Source organism: Chenopodium quinoa, unplaced genomic scaffold (assembly GCF_001683475.1).
Source record: "Chenopodium quinoa cultivar QQ74 unplaced genomic scaffold, ASM168347v1, whole genome shotgun sequence".
NCBI classification, from domain to species: Eukaryota; Viridiplantae; Streptophyta; class Magnoliopsida; order Caryophyllales; family Amaranthaceae; genus Chenopodium; species Chenopodium quinoa.
The window spans coordinates 2,694,833-2,713,584 of record NW_018744367.1 but is presented as its reverse complement, the minus strand read 5'-3'; the positions used below and the strand labels follow the sequence as shown (position 1 = coordinate 2,713,584).

At 38.5% G+C, this 18,752-nt stretch overlaps 1 protein-coding gene across 1 annotated transcript; it reads left to right on the top strand.

Annotated features, from left to right (window-relative positions):
* The first annotated feature begins 12,513 nt into the window (after positions 1–12,513).
* Positions 12,514–13,122, top strand: LOC110696447. The gene has a single exon (XM_021873734.1). The coding sequence runs from the start codon at positions 12,514–12,516 to the stop codon at positions 13,120–13,122; it is 609 nt and encodes a 202-aa protein (XP_021729426.1).
* The last annotated feature ends 5,630 nt before the right edge of the window (positions 13,123–18,752 follow it).

The following is an 18,752-nucleotide window of genomic DNA, read 5'->3' as shown; positions in this document are numbered from 1 at the left end:
ACTTTGTCAAACTCAAGAAGTTTGACGGTGTGGAGTTTCGGAGATGGAAGAAGAAGATGTACTTTCTTCTTACATCTTTGAATGTGGCCTATGTCATTAGTACTCTAAGACCTAGTGAACATGAGAATGAATCCTTGGAGAATGTTCGGGAAAGGTCAAAATGGGACAACGATGACTTTATTTGTCGTGGTCATATTTTGAATGGTATGGAGGATGATCTTTTTGATGTTTATCAAAATGTGGAGTCGGCAAAGGAGCTTTAAGAGTCTTTGGAGGGGAAATATATGGCTGAAGATGCTTCAAGTAAGAAGTTTTTAGTAAGTAATTTTAATAATTTTAAGTTTGTTGATGGTCGGTCCATAATGGACCAATTTCATGAATTACAACGAATCTATGGGAACTTGAAACAACATGGTATTTATATGGATGAATTGTTTGTTGTTTCAAGTATAATTGACAAGTTGGAAAAGTGTTAAGCATGAGCTTAAACACAAGAAAGAGGACATGTCTTTGTCCGAGTTGGCCACCCATCTTCAAGTTGAAGAAGGGATAAGAGCCATGGAAAATGCTAAGGATGGGAATCCTAGCTCATCTACCATTAATTTGGTGGAGGAAGGAAAAACTGGTGCTTCCACTAGTGGAAAGAGGAAGAATAATACCTCTTTCAAGGGAAAGTCCAAGAAGCAAGCAAACAATAACAAGTTTGCTTGTTGGGAATGCGGTAAAGTTGGTCACCGTAAGAAGGACTGCTTTTCTTACAAGAAAAGGATGGAGAAAGCCAAGGAGGGCCATGCTAGCACTAGCAAGGAACAACCCACCAAAGGTTTTCCAATTCATGAGGTTGAATTTAATTCCGGTTTGGATTTAAATGCAACGGATCCTAACATTTTTATGGTGCAGGATGATGACTCATGGTGGATTGATTCGGGGGCTTCAAGGCATGTATGCAAGATGAGGCATTGGTTCAAAACCTTTCACAAGGTTGGTGATGGAGAAGATCTCTTTATGGGGAACAATTCAACCATCAAGGTCCTTGGTAGAGGACAAGTAGAACTAATGTTTAGTTCGGGGAATGCAATCATTCTTAGGGATGTTTTGTATTCTCCGGATATTAGTAGGAATCTTGTATCGGGGCCTTCCCTGAATAGTCTTGGCTATAAACTAGTGTTTGAAGTTAATAGGTGTATTATTACTAGAGGAACAAATTTCATAGGTCGTTGTTATTTATGTAATGGATTATTTAAGCTTTCTTTGAAAGACATGTATGGATTTGATGATGTTTGTTTGAATGTTGATGCAAGTGATATTCATGTTGATTTAAGTTTATTTGACTTGTGGCATTCAAGATTAGGACATGTTAATTATAATAAAATGCTTTTTATGTCCAAACAAGAATTGATTCCATGTTGTGATATTTCTCCTAATAAGTGTTCTACTTGCATGTTGAACAAGATCACTAGAACTCCATTTAAGAGAGTTGAGAGAAGTTCTAACATTTTAGAACTAATTCATAGTGACTTGTGTGATTTTCATAGTACGCCTTATTTGGGGAACAAAAGATACATGGTCACTTTTATAGATGATTATTCTAGGTTTTGTTACGTGTATCTTTTGCATTCCAAAGATGAAGCTTTAACCAAGTTTGATATTTATAAAAGGGAAGTAGAATTGCAAGTAGATTCATTTATTAAGAGAATTAGAACTGATAAGGGAGGGGAATACTATGATCCAAGTTATTTCCAATCTTTGGGTATAATTCATGAGACTACAGCTGGTTATGCACCACAATCAAATGGTGTAGCTGGAAGGAAAAACAGAACTCTTGAAGAAATGATTAATTCCATGTTGTCTTACTCAGGTTTGAGTGAAGGGTTCTGGGGTGAAGCTATGTTGACAGCATGTCACATTCTTAACCGGGTTCCCACAAAGGGAAAAAAATCTACTCCTTATGAACTTTGGTACAAGAGAAAGCCAAACTTGAAGTATCTCAAGGTTTGGGGTTGTAGGGCAGTCGTAAAAGTGCCCGGCAACAAGAAGAGAAAGCTCGGTGAAAGGGGCTTGGAATGCATTTTTATAGGTTATGCTGAGTTTAGCAAAACCTATAGGTTCTATGTAATAAAACAAAATGACTATATTTCCGTTCATTCGGTTATAGAGTCGAGGGATGCAATTTTTTATGAAAACCGATTTTCATCAATGAGTAGACCGAAAGATCTACAAATTAGTGCCAATGATAGGGAAATAATAGAGTTGGATGTCCAACTTGAACCTCCTCATGAAGAAATATTCGAAGAAGAGAATGTTGAGCCTCCTCAAGTTAGGAGGAGTACTAGGGATAGGAGACCTAAGAACTATGGTGATGATTTTATAATCTACCTAGTTGAAGGTTCTCAGGATACCCTAAGTTCTACTATTCCATATTGTTTCAATGTGGATAGTGACCCAAAAACTTATAATGAAGCAATTTCTTCCCAAGATAGTGCATTTTGGAAAGAGGCTATAAATGATGAGATGGATTCCATCATGGGAAATAACACTTGGGTCTTAGAGGATTTACCTTCCGGTTGCAAACCTCTTGGTTGCAAGTGGATTTTCACTAGGAAAAGGAGACCAGATGGCTCCATTGTGAAATTTAAAGCCAGATTGGTTATCCAAGGCTTTAGGCAAAAGCATGGTGTTGATTATTTTGACACCTATGCACCGGTTGCAAGAATCACCTCAATAAGGTTATTAATTGCAATGTCTTCGGTATACAATCTAGTAATCCATCAAATGGATGTGAAAACGGCATTCCTTTATGGAGAGCTAGAGGAAGAAGTATATATGAAACAACCCGAAGGGTTTGTTTTGGAAGGACAAGAAGATAAGGTGTGTAAATTGGTTAAGTCCTTGTATGGACTTAAACAAGCACCAAAACAGTGGCATCGAAAATTTGATGACACAATTTTGTCTTTTGGATTCAAGGTGAATCAAGCTGATAAGTGTATATATAGAAAATTTGATGACAAAGGTCATGGTGTCATCATTAGTCTATATGTTGATGATATGCTTATCTTTGGTACAAGTCTACAACAAGTAGAATTGACCAAGGAATTCTTATCCTCATCTTTTCAGATGAAGGATTTGGGGGAGGCGGATGTCATTTTAGGCATCAAGATAATTCGGGACAATGGAAGACTTATTTTAAGTCAATCTCACTATGTTGAGAAAATGATCAAACGGTTCAATATGTTTGATAAGTGTCCCGTGAACACCCCCATGGAACTAAATGTCAAATTGGTTAAGAATTCGGGGAAAACAATTTCCCAATTGGAATATTCAAGGATAATTGGATCCTTGATGTATGCCATGACTAGTACAAGGCCGGATATTGCATTGGCTGTGGGAAAATTAAGTAGATTTACTAGTAACCCGGGTGCACAACATTGGTTTGCAATAAGGAGGGTCTTGAGGTACCTTAAGGGTACGTTAGACTATGGTCTACCTTATAGTGGATTTCCTTCAGTTTTAGAAGGATTTTCGGATGCTAGTTGGATCACTTACAAAGAGGATGACTCCTCTGTAAGTGGTTGGGTATTCATGTTTGGAGGAGGTGCCATTTCATGGTCTTCCAAGAAACAAACTTGCATTGCGAATTCCACTATGGAAGCAGAGTTTATAGCTCTTGCTTCAGCTAGTAAAGAGGTTGAGTGGTTGAGGAATCTCATGATAGAGTTGCCTTTATTGTCAAAGCCAATGCCACCGGTGGCAATGCATTGTGATTCCAATTCGGCGTTGATAAAGGCTTATAGTTAAGTGTACAATGGTAAGTCTCGGCATATTTCACTAAGGCATAGCCTAGTGAAAGAGCTTATCCATGATGGGGTCATAAGTCTTGACTATGTTCCAACAAAGTTGAATTTGGCGGATTGCTTTAAAAATGCAATGCCAAGACATTCCATCATATTTGCTATGAATGGAATGGGTTTATGTCCAAAAACACAAATTTGTGAAACCCAATCTAACGCTTGAAGAAACATCAAGTCTTAGATTCAATGTGGTTGAATCGCATCTTTGATGTTTGTTAGCAATATTTAATGACCCATATTACTATGGTACTTGTGATGTATTAGGTAGCGTCAATTAAAAGTTCTCGAAGGTTTAGAGTTGAGAAGCTCTAAATGTAAGTGTCTTGTCACAAGGGCACATTCACGTATATGAGAACCTACCTATATAAGTTCGAAGTTTAGCCGCTTCAAGAAGTCTAGATGGACATATAGACTTTAATGAACTTATGAAAGATACAGACACATGGCTGTTTAAAAGTGTCAAGTGATGAATGATTCGAGTTATCTTGTGTGTACTTCACCTTCGAATGGTTGGATATATCCGTGTGATTCAATCCATATGGAAATCATGTGATATAATCATCGTTAAGTGTGTTGTACTAGGTGTTAATTCAATCCGAAGGGACATTAACATTGATGCATAAGATGTGGCTAAATGATAGAATTGGAGAATGTTTAAAGGGACACTCTAAATGGGGGAGGATTGTTGGAATATTTAGAGTGTCGGAGTGGAGTGTGCTCTACTGTTTGATCGCGCTCGCGCTAACTAGGCGCGACCCGCGATGAAACCGCGCCAAAACCGCGATGGGTTTCTGGAAATCTTGCAAGTCTTTGGAGGAGCGCCTGCTCCTCCAGGTGGCGCGCCCACGCCACTATTAGGAGCGGCCCGCGCCTAAATCGCGACAAAATCGCGTCAACTTTCTGGAAAATCAGAAAGTTGGGATTCCAGAAGAGGAGCGCCCGCGCCATCTGTTTTTCGCGAATTTTTTGACGGTGAAGTCTTTATTAAAGACTTGATTTCGGGATAGAAGATATACAGAACTTTATTCTCTAATATTCTCCCTAAGATATTCTCCATAATTTCTCTCAAAAATCTTGCAAACTTTTGTGAGAAATCTTCTTGATTTTTTCCTTCTTTGTGAATTATTCATCATCAATTTGTTTCTTAGTGCAAAGAACAATTGGGCTGACTTTTGTATCTCAAAGAGTATTTCCGGATCAAACCCAAGCACCATTGTGGGGGAAATTAAACTCTTTAGGAATGTATTCATACGCCTAAGTCAGTGTATCAAGGATTGAGACTCAAGTGGTCACCGGTTTTTCTCATGTTCATGTTGGTTGTTAAAGCTTGAAGTAGAGGCAAGTATATTATCTTTCACAACTAGTGTTTTTCATTGTATTTTCTGTAATACTTTGGTAATTTGGTGTTTGGTTGAAATACATTGATTTGTATCTGGATTATTGTATAATTTGATTTTGATCATACACAGTTAGGTTTTGTTCCCACAATTATTAAAGTAGTTCTTGTTATTGAATTACTTGAAAACCTAACAAATTGCAGTGCTAATAACACAAAGAATGATTATGGTAAGTTATACTGAGCTTCCTTTAGAATTGACTATAAAGATCACGGAGCATATATAACTCCACGAAGATTTTGAGAATTTTGGTCTAGTTTGTACCCGGTGGAGAAGCGCAATGAAACAAACTGCAAGATATGCAGCATCGCGTAATACCCCATGGTTGTTTCTTCCGGGTTTCCATTGCTTGAAGGCCTGTGCTGGGTCGCTCACTCGCTCGGTTAAGGATGTGGAATTCCCGAGTTTAGACGATATGGGGGAGAATAAGCACAAGCGACAATTCGGTACTTCCCGTGGGTAGCTTATTTTCGTAGACGATTATGTTGGTAATAAAGTTATTTATTTAGTGCACCCGCTTTCTGGGGTAAGAATCAGAATTCCTTCTCTTCCAAAAAATTTGGTAATGCGTGATCTGTGCGAAGGAGGAGGAAGATGTGAAGAAGTTTTATATGATGAAGCACTCTTTGCTCTCTCAGCATGCCCTATTTCAACCACTTCTCATTACACCCTTGCCGTTGTTCTCAACAAGTGCCCTGAGAACTCTGAGTGATTTTGGAATAGCAGGGATGGGAGTGGGGGGTGATTACGACACTTCCTTATTCTATTGATCTGATTTATAGTATCACATTTTTTAAGGGTGAATTCTATATTGTGGATTACGAGATCAGCAAAAGGATTGCGGTAAGTGAGTTTGGAGACGCAATTCGGCTTGTGAGACTAAAGGAGGCAATGGAACTTAGGCCACTTCGTTTCAAGATATAATGTGTGGAATCATACGGGGTGTTGTTGCAAGTAGTTATGGAGTATGATCGCTATTGGATTAACCATTTATTATTATCAAAGCCATCATTCTTCAAAGTATATGAGGTAAATGTTGATAATGGGGCTGACTAAGGAGGAGGTGAAGAGTCTGGGGAACAAAGCCCTTTTCTTGAGTGATATGTCTTCCTTTTCCATTGAGGCATCTCCTTCTTATTGTAAGCCTAATTGTATCTACTTTGTTGAAGAAGATGCGCACAACGAGAACGTTGCTATTTAAGATCGCCCTAATCCTTCTTTGTTAAGAGATTGGAAGTATTCTTTTTGGGTTGAGGCACCTACAATCATAACTAGCCCCTATGTTCCTTTAAGCGGTGGTCAAAGTTCTAATTATTACAAATATCAAAACAATATTATCATATGGGATTTTGTTAAATTTGTCTTGATATATATTTTCAAATTATCAATTGTTTATAATCTTTACTCATATGTAAAAGCAAAATATAAGCTATTGAAGAAGCGGAAGCTTAGGGAGTACAAAGTCGGTGATGCAAACAAGATCATACGTTCACGAATTACGTTTAGTGTGTGCTCGGTTTTACTTATTTATTTTACTCTTATGTATAAAACTTGTGTAGGCATATTTATATTTAGTTATAATTCACAGTGTAATTTTTGACAAAGTGTTTTCAATTTCATAATAAAACTATCATTTGAAAATTGAATTACTTCTTCCATATCTTCATACATGCAACAACTTGATTTCACTAAACAGTCATAAAAAGTCATCTTGAGTTGTTGCATGTATCAAGAAACAGAGTAAGTATGATATTTAGAAGTTATGTGTTATGATCTGATATTTTGAAGTTTAGAACTTGTTCTGATATACTGTTTAGAACTTGTTCATGATGTATGGTGCTGTCTGCGGGCTGATGCAGGTAGACGTCCATGACGTTGCCTTTTTCACTGATGACACTGACTCCTAGCTCTCTTCTGGGCATAGGTTAACCGAGAATCTATGATGTCAGCGCATTGGGGGTGTCTCTCGGGTGACTCAAATGGGCGGAATGGGCTTCTTTCTGGATCTTAAAGGCATGCTCTCGAGGCCTCAGTCACCCTCCACCACCAGAGTTGGTTGCTTCTGCTGCTACAGCATGTGATCTGTACATATCTGATGACGATTTGGTATGAGATTCAAGGGTTGTTCTAAAAGAGCTGATGCAGATAAGATGTGTGAGATAAACCCTGAACCCTCAGGTCCATGCCCTCCTCCACCATAGCCTTGACATGATTCCCTTAATATGCACCGGATCTTCCTTTTAATAGCTAGTTCAATCTTGATCTCCTACTCAACAACTTAGATCTTCAACAACGTTGGCTATAATAAATAGTAGAAACACCAATTATATCTCTTCTTTTATTCCTTACCAACTTATAGTTTATTGTTTGAGCAAATGCAATTGTATGCCCCCTTAGACTATAAGCAGCAGATGTATCACCTCTCAAGTGTACAAATCCAATCTTCATGGTTGCACCACACACGTTTTCACGATTTCATATATAGTAAAAGACTGTGTTGTCATGAAAATTTTAGGATACAAAGCTTGGAATCTGATTTTGGCATAGTGATGGATCACCAAGCGGCCCATCCCATACAAGTGTATACCCGTAGGCCCAGGGTTGACAAACCGAAAGTCAATGGTCAAGAAGCGGCAATAGAAGAAAAGGGAACATCAATAGCAGGAACAACAACAAAGAGCAAGGTGACAAAATCAGTTAAGAAGAAGAGAAGGAAAGAAAGCAACCAACTTCTATTATGTTTTCTCATGGTTTTTCTATATTAGCTAAGTAGTCACATGTTTAGCCTTAAGGTCAGCTTTGACCATTAGTAATCTTAGTATAAGTATGCTAGTATGTGTAACAAGAAATCCATTAAGAAAATTAGCGTGGAAACTCTTGAGAGATTTGCAACCTAAAGTTGCTTAGGAGATTGGTAGCCTAAAGTTGCTAAACTTGTAACCTTTTGACAGAAATTATCAATCATCAGTCCATCTTCTATTTCCATTAAATGAAATTAATTATAGTAGGATTTTCTAGTCTATTACAAACTTGGTATTACAGTAGTCGATCATGGTGACATCCATGACGAGGAAAAGGTGGGCAGCGTAGATGCCAAACTTGCTGCCACTGATGGGAATCTTGCAACACAGAAGAATTCCATTAGCAAGCTGGTGTCTGAAGCCGTTAGCAAGGCTATGAAAACTGTCTAGGAAACCATACAGTAACAGATCGCCACCCTCATGGAGGCAGAGAGGAAGAAGCAAGAAGAAAACGTGGCTAGTGTCACCTGGAGGGGAGAATAGATCGCTTCCGTGAGCGTCATGAAACTCAAGCAGCCGAGGACAGAGGAGAGTAAGAGGCAGAGCTTAAGGCCATGACTGAAGGCAACCTAGCCACCAGAAGGCCATCGTACATCCACTTGGAGGCCAGCCAGGCAATGGAGAGAACAGGGTGTGAACACCGGTGAGGGAGGAGGACAACCGAGCCTTCGACCAACGCGGGTACCGAAACGGCAATGGCGGGGGCGGTTATCGAAAGTACCGGAAATTGGAGATGCTGGTCTTTGATGGTGAAGACCTCGATAATTGGATCGTGCAGGCCAAGACATACTTTGAGTTTCATAGGTTGAGGGAAGAGGGAAAGTTTGATGCTATTATTTTTGCCATGGATGGGGCGGCACTGAAGTGGTTTCAGTCGGAAAACAAATGCCAATCATTTACGCGGTGGCCTGATCTAAGACGCCAGATGCTCAACAAATTTCGGCCTTGGAACACGGGCACGCTACACGAGTAGTGGTAGACGACACTTCAGACGTCAACGGTGGAGGAGTATCGCCGACGGTTCATTGAGCTAGCTTTTCCGTTAGAAGACATACCTTTGAGCTTAATGTTAGGGCAATTCATCAAAGGCTTCTAGGAAGATATCAAGGCTGAGATGCGTATTTTAAATCCGTATGATTTAGACCAGGCCATGAATCTGGCAGGGAGGATTGAGGATAGGAATAGGGTCAGTCAAGTTAGTGGAAGTGGATTGGGCTCATTTCAAAGTGGGCCAAAACTAGGTTCCTCAAATCCCTCAAGCTCAAATGGCAAAGGTAGGAATTCTGGGTTGATTCAGACTTGTGGAATCCAAGGCCAGCCAGCCCAGCAAAAACATGGCCCGAGGCCCCACCAGAATCTTAAGGTTCAATTAATCTTGCCAAGTCTAGTGAGAGTTCTGTTCACAAGAGCAATAGTGAGACAAGGAGGCTGACAGAATCAGAGCTTCAAGAATGAAGAGCAAAAGGATTATGTTTCCATTGTGACCAGCAGTGGGGGGTGGGCCATCGATGTATGTGCAAGGAGCTCAGCGTGTTGGTGGCGGCCGAAGACGATGATGCGGAAGAAGAAAGTGCTGAAATTGCAGAGGGTGGAGCGACAGTTAAATGATTCTTGTGCGCCATGGTGGATGTATCCAACCCAAAAATCATGACACTAAAGGGAGAAGTCGAAGGTCAGGGAGTGGTGCTGACGATCGATCTGGGGCAACACACAATTTTCTTTCTATGATGGTGGTAGAAAAGGCGGCAATTCCGGTGAAGAAAAGGGACTCTTTCCGTGTGACTTTAATATAGAGCTACTGTCAAAGGAAGTGGTGTGTGTGAAGGGTTGAATGTGAAAATGGATGGCAGTGTGAGGATTGTGGAATATTTTTTTCCTTTACAATTGGGGAGTACCGGTCTAGTTTTGGGGATTCAATGGTTAAAGAAATTAGGGGTGATGAGCATCAACTGGAAGACTCAAGAAATGAGATTCACCATGGCAGGGCTGCCAATCACCCTCACTAGCGAACTGACTTTGGAGGTGACATATCGTTTCCCTAGGTTCAACCTTGAGGACAAGGTGAATCTTGAGCTGACGGGTAATGTTATGGATCACCAAACGGCCCATCCCATACAAGTGTACACCCGTAGGCCCAAGGATGACAAACGGATAGTCAATGGTCAAGAAGCGACAATCAAAGAAAAGGGAACATCAGTAGCAGGAAAGGGGTGAAACATGAGTCAACAACAGCAAAGAGTAAGGTGACAAAATCAATTAACAAAAAGAGAAGGAAAGAAAGCAACCAGCTTCTATTATGTTTTCTCATGGTTTTTCTATATTAGCTAAGTAGTCACATGTTTAGCCTTAAGGTCAGCTTTGACCATTAGTAATCTTAGTATAAGTATAATAGTATGTGTAACAAGAAATCCATCCAGAAAATTAGTGAGGAAATTCTTGAGAGATTTGCAACCTAAAGTTGCTTAGGAAATTGGCAGCGTTAAGTCGCTCAACTTGTAACCTTTTGACAGAAATTATCAATCATCAGTCCATCTTCTATTTCCATTATTAGCAATTAATTACAATAGGAGTTGCTGATGTATGACAGGCACACACCTTTGATAGATATTGGCACACCTCCATGAGATAGGAGGATTAGAAAAATGTGCTCTTAGAATGGGTGTGCAAACAATAAATTTGGTGTGCCAAAATTAATTGCTCTAAACATTCATGGACTTCAAATAGGCTGAAAATAACCACTGAAAAGATCTTGTTTCAACATTATAAATAAACCCACAACCGAATATGTTGTTATGTTCATGGTTTTCATTCTCATAAATTGATGCACATGCAAAGCTAAATTTGATTCTTGATATCAATTGGGATTGGATTAATAATAAGTAGTTTAATCAATTCCATCATTTGCAATGTAAAGCTTCTATTTTATATATTCTTAGTTCATCAGCTTAATTTCTATAACACAAATTGAATGACATTTAGAGGGAAATTTTAAAATTAAAGCCGAATTTAGGTAGAATTTTGTAGAAGAGAAAGAAAATCATATAAGCAGAAGGCAGTTAAGCTTGAGAAAGAAGGCAAAAAGAATAGCCACATACAAACAGTAAGACCTAGTACTAATGCTATAAAATAGGTTTAGTTGAGAAGTTTCAAAATACTATTTTATGGGGTAGCTCTCCCAATGCTCCGAACTCAGCTTGGAAGAACATGTTCACTCAGCAAAAGCTGGCTTGAGTGCCTCAAACCAAATCTTGGGGGGCTAGTTGTATAGGGTAGCTCCCGCAAAGCTGACCCACGCTCCAGCACACCCTAAGAAGTGTACACTCACACCGGTACGTGAGCTTGAAGTCATGGGTAATCTCCTAGGGGCTCAGCCTCATGGCTGACTCTAGCGGGCTCCAACTCGCAGCACAAAGAATAGTACCACTATAAATAGCAAGCAAAGTACAACGAAGAAGAGGTTAGAGAATCACATTTCATCACTTACCTTCCATTATTTGCATTTTCACCAAGAATTATACTAACTTAAGCATCGGAGGGGGGTTCCTCGAAACCACCCCCGAGGGCAGTAACCGCCGTTCATTGTGCAGGATAACACAGCCGAAGTCCAGAGTCAGCTGCCCACCTAGCTCCGGAACTACACCGGAACAATTGCCGCTAGAAAGAGGGGGTAGTTCCAACACGTTTGCTCAGCCGGTTAGCTTATCTTAAGCTAGGAAAACCGCCATGATGGGAGAAAAATCCGACCTGAAGACCAAACACCTACAATCAATAACACCCAAACACCATAAAATAAACCCGATTCCGCGAAATCTATCGTGAAATCAACTCCGATTAGTATCCAGAATCCAAATCCCACCGGAGCTTCTTCGGGTGTCACCAAAAGCACCGTTGGAGTTCAAAGGCCAATAGGACCACCTCAAACAATCCGATTCGGAATGCCACCCTCAAACCAAACAATGAGCTAATTACTCAAACACCACCTGGAAAATTCCCGACAGTTTAAATACCAGATGTGCTATAGAATCTGTCTTAGTGTAGTAAGGATCACTTGGCTGCCATGACAGTTGTGCTGAACTCATTAGAGAAAGGATCCAGCTCCACTCGGCCGCTGGCACCTGCTGGTCAGCCCTCTGACAGGTCACCTGCGCTCAATCTGACCCTAGAGTAGAAAGTGCCGGCAGCCCTGCATAAGAAGGTGAAGGAGCTGGAGGACAAAAAATTGAACAGAGAATGGAGTATAGAGGAATTGGGAGAGGTTCCATTTGGGAACATTCGTAGCAGATCTCCAACACATAGCCGATCTTTGAGTTTAGAGCAGTCAAAGAAGGCAAATTTATGGTGATCCCTGAGGACTCACCCTTCTATAAGGAAATTCTAGAGGATCCAATGGAGAAATTTAAAATTCCCTCATGTTAGTACAGCGGCACCACAACTCCAAAGAACCATCTGTCTACCTTTGAGAGCCACATGGTCCTATACACTAGAACTGATTTAGTATGGTGCAAAGCCTTTCTTCCTACCATAGAAGGGCTGGCAGTAGAGTGGTATCGCTTGCTGGATAAAGGGTCAGTTTACTCTTACAATGGTTTGAAGAGATTGTTCATGGACTACTTCGTCACACTAGTGGATAGCACTAAAATGACAACAGAGCTAATGTCACTGGAGCAGGGAGAGACAGAATCTCTTAGAGACTTCATTACTTGGTTCAACAAGGAGGAAACCTCAATCCCCAATATGAGCCAAGAAGTGGCCTTGTTGGTAATGCAGAGTGGCTTATTGCCAAGGTTAGCCTTCAGAGAATACATGGGTAGAAAGAACTTGAAAACCCTGGCTGAAGCACTGGGTAAAGCTCATGAGTTCATTGAAGGGGGTGAGATAGACAGAGCAATGTTGGCTAGAAGGTCGATCTCTGCCAAATTAGGCAGAAAGCCAGAGTCGAGTCGTGTAGAGGTAGCAGGCAGGACGGACTCAAATTCTAGCGGAAATGGAAGGGTGGACTTGTTGGAGAATTTAGAGTATTTAGTTGATTATATTCATGTTATGTTAAGTTTAAGTCATTTGGTTAAGGTGTCATGACTTACACAACATATGATTAAGATAGTGGTATACAACTAATCAAGAGAAATGAAAGAAAGTGGTTGATTCGTCACTATTGTTGCAACCATTACTACTTACGGTTTCGATTTTTATTTTCTATTGTTCTAGTTTGGAAGTTACTTAATGTATTATAACTTAATGTATGTATTAATGAATTTTTAATGCATTGTTTAATGCATGTCTTAATGCATTGTTAATGCATTGTTTAATGCATTGTTTAATGCATCTCTTAACGTTTGATGACTTAACGCATTATTTATTGAATGCATAGTTTTGGTTTTGATAATTAATGCATTGTTTCACATACTACTATCTTATATATATGAGACTCCTCATATGATGAAGGTTGAGAGATGAAATATAATTTTTATCTTATCACTGTGGCATAGAAAGTTAAATCAGTTGTTCATTTTCACAAAATTACAAACACTTTTATACATTGAATTGCAATAATCCTACAAGTTATTGTAATTGTTCTTCGTCGTATCTCCAGAGTAATTTCCGTGCTACCCGGTTGTAGTATAGGGTCGGAATTATACTTTTGGGAAAGTGATCCCGTTCACGCCTCGAAGATTTTTCCAATAACTTCATTTCCATTTCGTTGTGACCCTTGTTTACTAGAAAATTCCGAATAGTCCAAAAGTATAATCCACTACAAAGATGGCAAATGTGAAGGAAATGATGACTAATTTCCAGAAATTGGACAAGTTCGAGAGTGTGGATTTTCGAAGGTGGAAAAATAAAATGCATTTTCTGTTGACATTGCTCGGTGTGGCTTATGTTCTCACATTCCCGAAGCCACCTGAGGAGGAAAACGAGACATTGGAGGCTACTAGAAAGTGGAACAAGTGGGAGAATGATGACTACATATGTCGTGGTCACATCCTTAACGACATGTCTAATGAATTGTTTGGTGTTTATCAATTTCATGAGTCCGCTAAATTGCTTTGGGATGAATTAAAGTATAAGTAATGGTTGAGGATGCATCTAGCAAGAAATTTCTTGTTAGTAAGTTCAATAATTTCAAGATGATTGATAGTAGGCCGGTTATGGAACAATTTCATGAAATCCAAAGAGTTTTATGGAGTTTTAGGCAACATAATATCAATCTTGATGAGACCTTTATTGTTTCTTCTATAATGATAAACTACCATCATCTTGGAAAAGATTTTAGAAATGTATTAAAGCATAAGAAAGATGATATGAATCTTGAGGGCTTGGCTTCTCACATTCGGATTGAGGAGGACATCCGAGTGCAAGAGGGACAAAAGGATGTTAATCCTAGTTCTACCACGGTGAATGTGGTGGAGGATGCTAAGTCTTATGAGAGGAAGAGAGGAAATGACTCAAACAAAAACAAAGGCAAAAATCCTAAAGTGAGAAGTGATGGTCAAAATTCACGAGCTTGTTGGGTTTGTGGAAAACCCGGACATTTTAAGAAAGATTGTACCATTTGGAAGAAAAAGATGAGCAACAAGAAAGCTCAAGGCAGGAAAGGCGGGTTAAGCCAATCCCAAGACAAGCAAGGTAATACTTATACACAAATTTCATTTAATTCTTTAATGAGTTATTTGTGTGTGATTTCTGAAATCCTATGTGTACAAGGTGATACTTCTAGGTACATCAATTTAGGAGCATCGAGGCATGTTTGTAAGGATCGTTCGTTGTTTAAATCCTTTGTTGAGGTGACCAATGGAGAGATTCTTTACATGAGGAAGATTCCACCGAAAAAGTACTTGGCAAGGGACAAGTAGAGTTAATGTTTAGCTCTGGTAAATCTCTTATTTTAAGGGATGTGTTGTATCCTCCCGAACTTAGGAGGAATCTAGTTTCTGATGCTATCTTGAATCGTTTAGGATTTAAAATGGTGTTTGAGTCGGATAAACTTATAATGTCTAAAGGTGGTTTATTTGTAGGACTTGGTTACTTATGTGATGGAATGTTTAAACTTAGTATTTCTAATACTTTAAAAGAAAATTTGTATGTTGTTAATGATTGCTCTTCTCTATGGCATGTAAGACTTGGACATATTAATTATAAAAAGTTATATTTTATGTCAAAGCATGATTTAATTCCATATTTTGATCCAAGGATTAGAGAAGTCTAGGACATGCATGTTAACAAAAATCACAAGGAAACCATTTCCTAATGTTGTAGAAAAGAATAATGTATTGCTTGATTTAGTGCATAGTGATCTATGTGATTTTCATAGCACACCTTCCTTAGGCAACAAAAAGTATTTAGCAACTTTCATTGATGATTTTTCAAGATTTTTCTATCTTTATTTATTTCATTCTAAGGATGAAGCCCTTGACAAATTTAAAATCTACAAGAATAAAGTAGAATTGCAAACAAACGGTAAAATTAAAAGATTAAGAACCGATAAAGGCGGTGAATACTATAATCCAATTTATTTCCAATCAATAGGAATAGTACATGAAACTACCGCGGAATATACACCAAAAAAAATGGTGTAGTGAAAAGGAAGAATAGGACTCTTGATGAAATGGTTAATTCCATGTTGTCCTATTCGAGATTGAGTGATGGATTTTGAGGAAAGCGGTATTAACCGCTTTTTACATTTTAAACCGAGTTTCAATGAAAAGGAATGAGGTAACCCCATATGAGCTATGGTATAAAAGGAAACCAAACTTGAGTCATCTCAAAGTTTGGGGTTGTAGGGCAATTGTAAAAGTGTCGGAACCTATACGTAAAAAGTTAGGTGAAAGAGCAGTGGAATGCATTTTTATAGGATATGCGGAACATAGCAAATCCTATAGGTTCTATGTGATTAAACAAAATGACTATTGGTCGGTTCATACCACCATTGAGTCTAGAGATGCATTGTTTAATGAAAATCGATATTCATCAATTCCTAGACCAAATGATATAACTCCAAATACCGATGCTAAAAGTTTTGACCAAATTGAATTTGATCAAGAGATAGATTACCAAAATCATTTAGAGGAGGCATCAACATCATAATCTCAACCTAGGAGAAGTAAGAGGGCAAGGAAAGGAAAATCTTTTGGCCCGAACTTTCATGCGTACTCAGTTGAGGGATCAAGGAATTCTGTTACGACACAATTTCCATACATTTTTAATGTGGAAGATGATCCTTTGACCTATGATGAGGCTATGAGATCTCGTGATGCTCCATTTCGGAAGGAAGCTATTAATGATGAGATAGAATCTATCATGGGAAACAATACTTGGGTGTTAGCTAATTTTCCACCAAAATGTAAACCAATAGGGTGCAAATGGATCTTCAAAAAGAAATTGAGGATTGATGGAACGGTGGAAAAGTTCAAAGCCCAATTAGTGGCACAAGGTTTTACACATAAGCTTGGTATCGATAATTTTTAAACATATGCACCAGTTGCTACAATCTCAACTGTAAGGTTGTTAATTGCACTTGCGACATTCCACAATCTTGTGATCCATCAAATGGATGTCATGACAGGGTTCTTGAATGGAAATCTAGAGGAAGAAGTTTACATGCGACAACCGGAAGGGTTTGTTGTGGAAGGTCAAGAAGGAAAAGTTTGTAAGTTGATTAAATCTTTGTATGGGCTAAAACAAGCACCTAAGCAATGACATTAAAAGTTTGATGAGGTTGTGTTGTCTAATGGTTTCAAGTTGAACAACTCAGACAAGTGTATTTATAGCAAATTTGATGACAACGGTCAAGGTGTCATAATTTGTCTATATGTAGATGACGTGTTGATCTTTGGAACGGATTTGTCACAAGTTGAAATGACAAAGTCTTTCATTAGTTCAAAGTTTTCTATGAAAGACATGGGAGAAGCGGATGTCATCTTGGGCATAGGGATAAAGAGGAAAATAGAAAAATTGATCTTGTCACAATCTCATTATATTGAGAAAGTGCTCAAGAAATTCAATGTCAGTGATGATTCGACCTCTCTTTATTCAACACCTATGGATCCTAGCATAAAGTTGATTCCTAATGAAGGTAATGCAGTTTCACAACTTGAATATGCTAAAGTAATAGGTTGTTTGATGTATTCCATGACAAGTACTAGGCTGGATATTGATTATGTAGTTGGTCAACTAAGTAGGTACATTAGTAATCCTAGTATGCTACATTGGAAAGCGGTTCGACGCTTGTTAAAGTGCTTGAAGAAAACCACGGATTATGGTTTGTCTTATAGTGGATATCTTTCGATTGTAGAAGGTTATTCGGAGCAAGTTGGATCTCTAGTAAAGATCATTCGTCCACAAGTGGATGGGTATTTCTATATGGAGGAGGTGCTATTTCATGGGCTTCTAAAAAGCAAACTTGCATTGCGGACTTCACAATGACATCGAAGTTCATTGCTTTGCATTCGGATGGTAAAGAAGCCCAATGGTTGAAGGATCTCATGTTTGAGATTCCTTTGTTGCCAAAACCAATTTCACCAATAGTGATACATTGTGATAATAATGATACCTTGGCAAGGGCTTATAGCCAAGTTTATAATGGTAAGTCAAGACACATTGGAGCACGACATAGTTACATCCAAGGACTTATTAAGGATAGTGTGATCACTATTGATTATGTTCGAACAAATCTTAATCTCGCCGATTATTTCACAAAGGCATTGGAAAGAGATGTTATCAATAGGATGTCAATCGGTTTAGGATTGGAGCCCTAAATAATTGCAAATGAGGGAGTCTTAACTTAACGCCCAATAAGACGTTGGGTCTTAAGTTCAATAAGATTAACTTTCTCATTTGCTAATTGGGAATGTGTTTATTCATCTAAGGTAAAGTTCCAGATTTTCTGTGATGTATAAGAGGTTATTTAACTTAATAGAATTCCTAATATTGTGCTTTGTCACAGGAGCATGTTTTGGAAATCTACCTATATAAGTATGAGGTTTAGCTGCTTCAAGAAGTTATTATGGGCATAACTTCGATATGGACACATGGCTTAAGTGTCAAGTTAATATGTATTTAAGTATTTAATCTTCTGTGTGTAATATCTTCAAGTATCCAATATGTATTGCTTTTGGCTCAAACGTTTTACGATACCGAATGGATACAGATTCTTGGATTGTATATTGCACTAAGTGGGAGTTCAAGTCTTTGTACACTTTCATGTATGCATAAGATTGTTTTTTGGAATGATGATGTTTTTATGCAATAAATCGTTTTAAATACTCTAAATGGGGGGAGGATTGTTGGAGAATTTAGAGTATTTAGTTGATTATATTCATGTTATGTTAAGTTTAAGTCATTTTGTTAAGGTGTCATGACTTAGACAACATATGATTAAGATAGTGGTATGCAACTAATCAAGAGAAATAAAAGAAAGTGCCTGATTCGTCACTATTGTTGCAACCGTTACTACTTACGGTTTCGGTTTTGATTTCTCTTGATTTAGTTTGGAAGTTACTTAATGCATTATAACTTAATGAATTAATGCATTGTTAATGCATTGTTTAATGCATGTCTTAATGCATTGTTTAATGAATGTATTAATGCATTGTTTAATGCATCTCTTAACGTTTGATGACTTAATGCATTATTTAGTGAATGCATAGTTTCGGTTTCGATACTTAATGCATTGTTTCACATACTACTATCTTATATATATGAGACTCCTC

Bases quoted from the DNA above. Each gene is read 5' to 3' on its own strand.
- LOC110696447 (XM_021873734.1), top strand. From the start codon at position 12,514: ATGGTCCTATACACTAGAACTGATTTAGTATGGTGCAAAGCCTTTCTT.